Source organism: Chinchilla lanigera, unplaced genomic scaffold (genome assembly GCF_000276665.1).
Source record: "Chinchilla lanigera isolate Chin_1 unplaced genomic scaffold, ChiLan1.0 scaffold00088, whole genome shotgun sequence".
Classification (NCBI taxonomy): Eukaryota; Metazoa; Chordata; class Mammalia; order Rodentia; family Chinchillidae; genus Chinchilla; species Chinchilla lanigera.
In genome coordinates, this window is record NW_004955489.1 from 480,077 (window position 1) to 491,733 (window position 11,657).

The window sequence follows — 11,657 nt, forward strand, 5'->3', positions numbered from 1 at the left end:
AAAAATAAAAATAAAAAATAAATAAAAAATAAAAAAGGGGGGCCAAGGGTGTAGCTCAGTGGCAGAGCTCTTGCCTAGCATGTCTGAAGCCCTAGATCTGATTCTTACTTAGTATCCCCCAAAAAATTAAAACTAAGAAAGGAAATCTGATTTTATGCTGTTTTCCTCATTTGCATAAAACCTTCAACATGCTTCCTAATATGTTAAACATTTTTCCTGCTCTTAGTTCCATGCAGAACTCCAAACTGATTCCACATTGTTCAATCTGTTTGCTTAATGTCCACTATCTTCCTTCCTACAGAACAAAACTGGTTTTCCACTCTGGTTTAAAGTCAATCAACAGAAAAACATGACACTTTCTAGGTAATTAAAACAGAAGCCAAGCAACAGTACTTATTTAAAGAAAAGAACTTGTTACAGAAAAAACGCAAAATTTATCATGTTGAGTGATTGGTTACTTCTTTTCACATGAGACAAAATTTCATCACAGACGTACCTGTGGAACCATTGCAACTCTCTGGTTTCTTTTAGGTGATTTTGTATTTATTTGTCTGTCCTCTTCATCAGAAAAGAGTCGACTTCGTTTTGAATTTCTGAAGGGCTATGATAGAAATTTTAAAAATTAAAAAACATTTTTAAAAATCTGTTCTTGTTTTTGTTCCCAAGTACAATTTAATATTTGGAAAATCCAACTAACTCTGGGCTATCAGCAATATGGAAAACTAAGTATGAGTAATATAACACACACAAAGTAAAAAATAAATAATCTTAGATTAGAAGATGATAGGGCTGGGCTGGGACAAAGACATTAAATTACTCCAGAAAAGAAAGCCTGAATGTATATAGTTAGTACTGTACTAGATTTGTTATCAAAATTGTCATCTAACTTTCCCTTTGTAAATAAAAATATAAGTACATATAAATACATAAATAAAATATATATACATAAATAAATGTATATACATAAAATATATATACATAAATAATTGCATATACATAAAATATATACATATTTAAATAAAATATAAATAAAATAGAAGTACATATAAATACATAAATAAAAATGTAAGTACATACAAATATATAAGAAAGATACTTCATAGCTACCTTTACTGTACATGATACACTCAAGAGTCTATATAACATGATAAAATTCATAGTCCACTCTGCATTGAGCATTCTCATAAATAGAAAGAATAGAAATTATATCCCAGTAAGACCCACATCTTTTCCCAAAGCTTTCTCCTACCACTCAAGAGAAACCATGCCTATACGGAAGGCAGCTATGCTCACCACTATCCACCAAGTCTTCATGCCCACTTGGAAAGGAAACAGGTACAGAGGGATAACAGTATGTAGGCAGCACCCAACTGAGTCAAGACTAGAATCCTGAAATTAAACTCACAGCCCCAACAGTCACATTTCTTCTGCCTTCCCCCTTGTGACTGTGGATAGCCAGGAGGGAGGGATGAGAATGATGGAATTGATGGGGAAGACCCCCACAATCACCACGGCCAGCTGCCCAGCCACTGTTGCTGTCTAGACCAGCACCAGGCCTGTTTCATCACTGACCCCTAAAACTCCTAGCTACCTGGCTGTGCAGAGGAGAAAGGTATTAAAGTTGTTAGTTGTGCAACTATATGCTCACCTCTGCTTCCCACTTCAAAATGTACTTATCTTTGACCTATAAAAGATTCAATACTCCACCACTTATTTATATATTTTCTTTCAAGGACCAGAGCCACATAAAACTTTCTGCAATACCAAACAGAATTACGATTTGGGGTTGATGACACTTCTATTTAAAGAAACTATGATTATTTAACAAATGTGTAATGATAACCAGACTACAATGGCTATACATAACTGATCTAAATACTATCAAACACTACTCAATTACACTTGAAGATTCAAATGCTTGTGGTTGGGAAAAACCTTGGAAATTTTATACTGTGCTACTAGAACTTACATATGACAATAGTACAATTTAGCTACAGGTACTGTAAAATCCTTACCATTTCAACAGCAGGGCTTGTATTCCTGCCTTTCCAAACAGGGGTTTTCTGTAAAGAACTGTACTTTTCATTCCATGTGTTAGATAAGCTTCCCTCTGTAATGAATAATTAATACTAATAAAATTTTATTTTATAATGTTTTATACTATGAATACTCTCTTTTATAGCAATGTATCTAAAATATGTATCAATGTGGAAAAAATACACTGATCATTATAATTTTAGTTTATTACAGATGAAAAATTTCATTTGTGTTTTCCTAAGTCCCTTAATAATCTGATAAGGTAATAAATCTTGAAAGTATTACATTTCTATACTGAGCCAGGTATTGTGCTACATCCCTGCAGTCCCAGAACTTGGGAGGCTGAGGCAGGAGGACTGCTGTGAGTGAGGCCAGCCTGAACTACATACTGAGACCCTGTCTCAAAACACACACACACAAGGGCAGGGGATATAGCTCAGCAGCAAAAGCACCTGCCTGGCAAGCCCAAGGTCCTGAGTTCAAGTCCTGGTACCAAAAACAAAAACAAATCCAAAACACACACACACACACACACACACACACACACACACACTCTATACTGAAATATATAGCTTCTTTTTCCCCTTGTCTTTTGGTTTTTGATAAATTCTCCTATTGTAATTGCCATAAACTATCATGTAATTTTTGGTACAATCTGATTGAAAGTGGGGAAATTTCCATTGAAATGGAAATATCCCCTTCTAATCCTGAATTTAGAGCATGTTTATGAATGTTTGTTGCTTCAGTATGTGAAACCCTTGACATATGAAAATGAAATTAGTATGGCATTTCTGTTTTCTTAATTCAAAGAAATGTCTTTGGAGTTGTGCACAACCAGGAAAAATTCAATCAAGGAATTGATGAGACATTATCAAAATAAAGTAGTGTTTAGTTTTTATAAAAAGATACATAAATATATATGGAGAGAAAATCTGATATAAATATATATAGGACAGTTATTTTCATTTTTTTGTAGCTGTTTTCTGCATTTCCTAGGGTTTTTTTAAATAGGAAATTTATATTAGTTGTATACTTTTTAAAAAGAAAACAGGCTAAGGGTGTAGGTCAGTGGTAGAATGCTGGCCTGGCACACACACCTCTAGTACCAGCTACCTGGAAGCTGAGGAGTAGCATCCCTGGAACCCAAGAGCTCAAGGTCAGCCTGGGCAACAAGGTGAAAACCCATCTCAAAAAAAGAAAGAAAGAAAGAAAGAAAGATGAAAAAGAGAAATGAATTTAATATTTAGAGAAAAAGATAATACAATACTTTTTCAGGAATGTATTTTAAGAAGCACAAAAGGGGTGGAGGAGATGGGACTGAAGCTCAGTGGTAAAATGTGTGCACAAGGCCTTGGATTCAATCCCTAGCACAAAAAAAAGGTGGGATGGAGCTAATCCATTCAGGCAAACAAACTGGCATTTTGGAAGATAAGGACTTCATATGGTAAATCATCAATGCAAAGCACAAAATAGCAGCTTTAACGACTAAAAATACTAATGAACCTTTGAGAGTATATACTTCAGTTTCCAATTTATTTACCCAGTAGAAAATCAAGAAGTAAAATCAAGAAGCCTGACACAGAAGTACCAAAAAACCTTCTCACTGTTGTTTTTGGGAAGCTATCTAGTTATGTTCAGGTTGCCCTCGAACTCAGTATGTAGCCCAGGCAGTCCTCACACTCAAACTCACTGCAATCTTCCTGCCTCAGCCTCTCCAGTGTTGGAATTACAGGAGTAAGCTATTACATTTGACTTTTGATGTAAAATTTTTAAAACGAGTTCGGGATGTAGCTCAGTGGTAGAGCATTTGCCCTATGCAGGAGGTCTGGGTTCAATCCCCATATAACCAAAAAGTAAAGGGGCTGGGGATTTAGCTCAGCGGCAAAAGCGCCTGCCTGGCATGGGCAAGGTCGTGAGTTCGGTTCCCGGTACTGGAGAAAAACCAAAAAAAAAAAAAAGAAGTAAAATTTAAACTACTCTATTAAATGGTTAGTATAATGTGCCTACCAAAAGAAACAGCAAGACCAGGGGACAGATCTTGTTTTTTCCTGAGAAGGAGAAAAGCACTATTATTCTCTTAGTTTGGGGCACTTGCATTATTATTTAGAAGGTAAGATTCTTAAACATACACCTCAGCACAAGTTTAATAAATGCTATGAAAACAAGATTTTTCTTAAATGGTTAGTTAGAAAGTTCTTTAGTCAATAACCCTAGGAAATTTTTAAAAAATTTTTAACTGAAGACAATTCTCTAAAAGGATGTGAATTTAAAATTATTAGCAAAAATCAATACTTAAGGGCTGGGGATGTAGCTCAGTGGCACAGCTCCTGCCCGGCAAGTGCAAGGCCCTGAGCTCAATCCCCAGTGCAAAAAAAAAATCAATACTTAAAGTGGTAATGATCAACCCAGGAATGGATAAAAGAGATGTGGTATTTTTATACAATGGAGTACTCCTCAGCTATAAAGAAGGATAAACTTGAGACATTTATAGGAAAATGGATTCAACTTGGGTCTACACTTGTAAGTGAAATAAATCAGTCTTGCATGTGTGAACACTGTATTGTCTCCCTTGGGTAAGAAGCTGAAAGAATAAATAAGACCCAGAAGGTTTAATAGATAATTGTGAAATGGAAAGAAACTGCTCAAAAGGAAAGAGAAACTGGGATGGGGAAAAAGAGAAAAGAAGGAAGGGAAAAGGAAAAATAAATACACACACACACACACACAAAGATAGTTAAGATAGTTATACTACTAATTACTATCAGTTCACTGAAAAGTTTATACCTATATTGTTTGATCACTTTTTCATGCCTATATCTTGTAATATGAGCAATTATTTTGAAGGTAACAATATGCAATGTGCTAGCCATTGTTACTCTCCTACAATCTTGTTTTGAAATTTCATACCATTGTTTTTATTATTTTTCATTTCTTTAAAATAAAAAAATCCAAAGAAAGTGATGAGGAACCATAACATAATAAAAAGAAAAACATATCAAATCAATTTTGAGTTAAATTTCTAGTTTATGACATACCAAAAATGGTATAATTCTTACCTTTTAAACTGACGAGAGCTTTTGCTGAAGAGCCTACAATTAAAAATAAAACAAATCAATAATTATTTTATAATCAAAATGAGAGAAAAAGAATTGGTCTGAGGGTTAAAATGATCGACAGGCTTGAGCAAGGCTGAGTTTTACTTTTTTTTTGTCTTTTCGAGTCAGGGTCTCGCTATGCAGCTCAGGCTGGCCTTGAACTCACTTTGTAGCCCAAGCTGGTCTCAAACTTGCAATGGTCCTCCTGCCTCCGCCTCCTCCTGAGTGCTGGGATTACAGGCATGCGCCACCACACCCGCCTTCTACTAGTTATTTCTAAATTACATCTCACTATAGTTTCAAACCCAGCCTTGCTGGGCGTGGTGGCACACGCTTGTAATCCCAGCACTCAGGAGGCTGAGGCAGCAGGATCATTGTGAGTTCGAAACCAGCTTGGGCTACAAAGTGAGCTCAAGGCCAGTCTGAGCTGCATAACGAGACCCTAACTCGAAAAGACAAAGACAAAAAAAAAAAAAAAAAAGAAAGAAGTAACTAGTAGACAATTCAAACAATAGACCCATCTCAGATAAAAGAACTTAAGAGAGATAGGAGTCCTTTTTAAAGTTTTGAAAGTTGCAAACCATTCTGAGAGAGAATGATGTAGTAAGGAAACAGAAAGGAAAAGTGGGGACAGGTATAATTTTGAAATTCATTCGAAGTGCTGTGGTACTAGAAGAAATGAAAAAGAGAACTGATGTTTACTGAGACAAAGATCAGAGGAGGAAATGGAATGGAGAAAATAGAAAATGGAAATGATCTAGGGACTGTCACAGTAGGTAGTAACTCCCCTGAAAATCTATAATGCATGTGCAAATACTGTACTTAAGGGTCAAAGCTAAAAAAAAGCAGCTCAAAACAGCCACGAGGGGCTGGCACAAATATTGAGGGGTTCACTAGAGGAAACAAACTGTAGTGCATATTAGAATAACCAAGAAATTCCTCATACACATGGAATCTGCATTACTGCCCAGCATTATTGCACACTTCTGTAATCTCAGCCCTTGGGAAGCTGAGGCAGAAGGATCACCACAAGCTTAAGGCCAGCCTGGGTTACATAGTGAGTTCAAGACTAGCCTGAACAACACAGCGAGACCCTATCTCAAACAAAACAAAACAAAAAGAGCTTGTAGTATTATTATTACTACTACTACTACTACTACCATTATTGTTATTTTGGTTTTTTGAGACAAGGTCTCACTATGCAGTTCAGGCTGATCTTGAACTCACTATGTAGCCCACGCTGGCCTCAAACTCAGCAATCCTCCTGCCTCAATCTCCTGAGTGCTGGGATTACAAGCAACAACACCCAGCACTATTAATAAATCTCTTCAGGGATAATCCACTTTGAGAAACACTTAGCTACAGGTTTTGTATAAATAAAAGGAAGGATCTATGGGGTAGTAGGAGAATCAATGGAAAAAATGTTTTTTGTTTTTGTTTTTTTAAAAACTGTTTTCAAAGTTTAGTGAACAAAGGCAGTAAAATCATGGGCAAGAGGTGTTAGAAGTATGCCATAAAATCTTGGGAAAAAGCTCCAAATAATACAACACAACTGGGAAGCAGCAAAGTAGACAGTACAAGATCTAAGTTGCTATGAAGAGAAATGCAATTCATCTAAGGAAACAGTAGTGACTATTCACTGATACAGTGACTCTGTCTTAAGCACTGACCACAGGCCAGTGTCTGTGCAAGGCAATCAGGACGCAACAACAATACATGAGGTGCCTATGATTAGCTTCTCTAGAAGGTGACAGTAAGGATCCAAAAGAAATAACAAAGAAATCCACTCATGTTCCATGAGGTGGGAAACATATTTTGAGGATTTCAACTTGTTTTTAATTGCTTTTTTTTTTTTTTTTGAAAGGTAGTATTGCTTGTGGCCAAGAGAACAGGTTGTATCTAGACTGAGAATAGCTGTGTTAGAATCTTGAGTCTGTCACTTTCTTGGTATGATGCCTTCCCCAAGTTACTGACCCCTCTCTACACTTCCATTTACATGTGTTTAAAGTGGAGAGTATGTAACAGTGTACACTGTACCCAGCTAACCTTCATTCAGTGATTACTGTTTGCATTCACTGTGATCAACCAAAAATTATTAGGCTAAGAGTATAATTTTGCAGACAGATGAATGTGATTATTCTCTTGCTCTAACTGGGTATGCTCGTTCATTCACTCAACCAGTAGGTACTGAATGCTTGCCACAAACACTGTTTTTGGGGCTGAGGAAACCCCAAGGAATGAGATAAAGCCTTTGCTTACAGGGAGTTTACATTCACAAGAGACACACAATAAGCATATGAAATAATAATTACACTTCATGCAGTTTTGCTCTAAAGGAAATGAATTGGGTGACAGTTGTGTATGGGGCGAGTTACTTTACATAGGGTAAGTTTTTTAGAGGAGTAACATCTGAGAAGACTAACCGGGTGAGAGCAGGTCAAAGCATGATGCAGATGAAAGAGTAGGAAAAAACCTGAGAAACTAGTTCAGAATATTCAAGGAAATGGGAGGGGATTGTATTTGCTATGAAGGAGAGGAAAGTGTTAAAAGGGCAGAGAAGTAAGCCAGATGTTGTGACACAAAGCTGGGAAGGCAAGCAGAAAAAAGAAACATGGGAGACAGCTCAGTGGCACAGGGCCTGCCCGGTAAGTAAGTGGAAGGTCCTGAGTTCAATTCCCAATACGAAAGAAAGAAAGAAAGAGAGAGAGAGAGAGACAGAGGGAGGCAGACAGACAGACAGACAAAGAGAGAGACAGAAAGAAAAAGAAATAGTGCATGCTCTGGTGGGGATACCAACACAAGTAATCACATAAATGGAAAACTGTAAGTGTGACAGCTGCAACTCCGACATTACACAGCAGTATAAAAGATTACAGAACAAATAACTGAGTAACTCTGAAGCAGCTTAAAACAAGAACTAAAGGGTAAGTACAAGTTAATTGGAAATGAGAGGAGTAAGGAGCATTCCAGTTAGAGAACAGCATCTGCAAAAGCCCTGCAGAAAAGGGAGACTGGCAAATACAGGGGAGGAGGAAGGTCTAACTTAGCTCAAAGGGACAGAATGAGAAGAGAGTGGTACACAGGAAACTGCTAAGGCAGGGAGCTGCCAGGGACCTGTTCGATGGTTTAAAAGGGGAGGAGGACATGTGTTCATTTTGAAAGGGTTTCTTTGGCCTGTGGGATGGATTAATGGGAAACAGAAGTGGTTCCTGTAAGAAAAGAGATAGTGACAACTTAGGCTAAGTGATGGTAAAAGTAGGTGAAATTGAGAGAAAACTCCAAGACTTACTTGGTAAAGGCTTAAACAAAGGGAAGTGAAAGAGAAAAGCTTCAAAGATAATCTCTATGGTTCTGCTCTGCCAGCTGAGTACATGGTGAAACCATTCATTAAGACAGGAGCACCTCGATGTATCTATGTCCTGGAGTAGGGTTATGGGATAGATTTTGAGCTCTGAAGTTTGATGGGCCTCTAAAGCATCTAAGAGGAGATGTGAAACAGCAGGAGTGCTCAGATGAAAGATTTGGGCTAAAGATAGCTTCACTTTCCTCACATATAAAATCAAGTACTTGCATCAATTAAAACTAAAGATTAAATGAGCAAATATATACAGTCCTTGTTTTTTTCTTTCTTTTTTTTTGGTACTGGGAATCAAACTTTGGTCCTTGTGCTTGCTAGGCAGGCACTGTGCCGCTGAGTTATATCCCCAGCAAGAAAATATATATAAATATACTTTACACAGCATTGATCCATAACAAGTACTCAATTAATGATAGGTTTTATTACTGATAATATTACAGTGCTTATTAGCTAATATATTATTACTTGCTCCCTTGCCTAAACTTGCCAAAAATCAAATTTCTCTTTTCAGTATCAAACTGAAACTGTTCTTCCTTTTCAAGATCCTGTTCCATTTTAATATGCCTGTTACTCCACATTTATTTATTTATTTATGTCTTTTTTTGAGACAGAGTCTCGCTGATATAGTTCAGGCTGACCTTGAGCTCACTTTGTAGCCCAGGCTGGTCTCGAACTTGCAATGGTCTTCCTGCCTTACCCTCCTGAGTGCTGGGATCACAGGTGTGCGCCACCATGCCCGGCCATATTTAATCCCATATAAATCAAGTATTTCTGTATATTTGCTTTGTGGCACTTTGTAACACACGAGGTATGGCAATCCCTGCTTTCCACAAAGCTGTAGTCTAGCTAAACAAGATATACCACACAAACACACATGCAGGCACCCCCCAAACCAACAGACCAGAGATGTGATGTTAGTGAGATTTTCGTTCCTGTGACCAAATACCTGAGACCAGCAACTAAGAGGAAAAGATTTACTTTGGCTCATGGTTTCAGTCCATGGCTACTTAGCTGTGTGGCCTTTTAGCTTGTGGCACATCAGAAATATGACAGAAGCCATGGAGGTGGAAAAGCCACTCACTCAGGGCAGCCAAGAAGTAGAGAGAGAGAAGGCGGAAAGGAAGTGGCCTGGAACAAAACCCCGTTCCCAAGTCAGGCCCCTAGACCCATTCCCTTCAACTAGACCGCACCTCCTGCTCCCATCACCTCCCAATACGCCATCAAATTACAATCCCATTAGTAGGTCCATTCACTGATGAAGTAAGACCCTTGTGACCCAACTACATCCCCAAATTCCATCAGCAACCCAGCTTGCAATAGGAGGAGCCTTTTGTGGGGCATATACATACAACCCCAAGAGATGTCACACAGTAATACAAATGCCTAGGTTACACAGGTTGACAGTATGGCTGGAATGTGAACCTTGGTATAAATCCTAAGTCTCTACAAGGAACCAAAATAAGAAAAATGTTTTCAGACGACACTTTGTGCTTATTAGGCACACCACTGTTTACAAGCGCAAGCTAGGACACAATCCACTGTATTCTCCAAACAAGAAACAATACAATTCAGGGAAGGTCTACAGCTATGCCTTGTCAAATACAGTAGCCACCAGCTATTTAAATTTAAATTAAGATGAAATTGAAAGTTCAGTTCCTCAGTCATTCTAGCTGCATTTGAAGTGCTTCATGACCACTCACAGCTAATGTCTATCCTGTTGGGCACTGCTCAAGTCAGGCCTTTTCCTCCTGAGAAAGTTTTTTTGGGGACTTAGCGCTGGTCTAGATCAAATTTAAAACAGAAACATTTTAAATACAACTTTTCACCAGCTTGGCAACTTGTTAACTTCATAATATATTAAGAATATAGGTCGGGCGTGGTGGCCTACGCCTGTAATCCCAGCACTCAGGAGGCTGAAGCAGGAAAATCGCTTCATTTCGAGGAGAGCCTGAACTGCATAGGGAGACCCTGTCTCAATAAAAAAAAAAAAAAAAAAAGAATCTATAACCCCACAAAGCAAGCAGTATTGGGAGTATCTTCAGTGCTCATTTTTAAAGTCTATATTTTGCATGCAGATACATTTTAGTCATTGAGCTTTTGTTTTGTTCAACTAAAATTCTCGCCAAGTGATACATACTTTATAAACCCAACAGAGACTTAGGGTTAAAATAAAGTGTCTGCCTTTTTATGTGATTTGTGCAATACTGAAAATTACAAAATTAAGTTCCAATGTCCTTAAGCTACAGAACTGGTGCTTTTCTTGACCCCACACAAGTGCATATCCAGGTCTCAGAGATGAGGATGAACCAGTGAAAGGAGGCAATGTCCAGGAGCAGATGTCAGCCAGAGCAAGGTACACGTATGTGTGCTGGGCACATCTGTGCGGAAAGACCCCCACCAGCTCCGCAGACACATCCACGCAGCGCGAAGCCCGCGGGGCGGGGCCGCCTGAGCCCCTGGGTGCAGGGCGGTTCATCCCGGAAAGGCGCCCCAGCCACCTGTGGTCCCGGGGGAAGGGGCCAGCCCTCCGGCGCGCAGCCGCCTCCAGGGGAAAAGCACCCGTCCCCGAGAGGCAAGCGCTGTCACGGGGCACGATCCGGAGCTGGGCAGGAAGGTGCGGCCGTGGCCGGCCGGTGCCCGCCGAGCCTCCCGGCCCCCGGACGGGCGCGTTACATAACCGGCGGCGTCCCCGCGTCCCGGGGCCGCTCTCCCCCACCTTTCCCGCGGGCCGGGGTCGAGCCAAGGGAGCAGCCGCCGCCTCCACCCGGCACTGGCTGGACTCAAGGGCTTTCGGTTTCCGGCCTTGGCGCTCACACAACCCCAGAAACCAACACACAGACACCATAACAAAGGCGGCGACGCGGCAGCAACATCGGGCTAGGAGGACTAGGGGACCGCGGCGGGGCTGGCAGGCAGCCTACCGGCCGGGCAGACAACACACCCGCCCGTCCCAACCCGGACAGCCGCGGGGCAGGCGGCCCGAGGGAAGAGGGGGGTGCTTGGAGGTGCTACTCACTCTCGTCAGGCAACTGGTCAAGCTCCGCCATCTTGAACGAGCCGCGCCGCTTTTTCAAAGGCTGCCCGCCGCGGTGCATTGTGGGGCGGAGACTGTCTTTGCGAGGGAGGTTCGAATGCGGAGCTCGCGGCCCACGGCGCCGCGCTGCTCC

At 40.2% G+C, this 11,657-nt stretch overlaps 1 protein-coding gene across 3 annotated transcripts in view; it reads right to left on the reverse strand.

Moving 5' to 3' along the window:
• The window catches only part of Lin9 (lin-9 DREAM MuvB core complex component), a 60,667-nt gene extending 49,014 nt beyond the window's left edge, over positions 1-11,653 (reverse strand). Inside the window, exons 1-4 of one of the 3 annotated variants that reach the window (XM_005404493.2) lie at positions 11,507-11,653; positions 5,094-5,126; positions 2,016-2,110; positions 497-601 (exon numbers count right to left, since the gene is read on the reverse strand). In XM_005404493.2, coding sequence (XP_005404550.1) covers positions 497-601; positions 2,016-2,110; positions 5,094-5,126; positions 11,507-11,585 — 312 coding nt within the window. In that variant the 5' untranslated portion in view covers positions 11,586-11,653. Of the gene's footprint in view, positions 1-496; positions 602-2,015; positions 2,130-5,093; positions 5,127-11,506 lie in introns of those variants that run through there. The other 2 variants (XM_013504504.1, XM_013504505.1) reach the window with 2 other exon arrangements.
• Between the last annotated feature and the right edge of the window lie 4 nt (positions 11,654-11,657).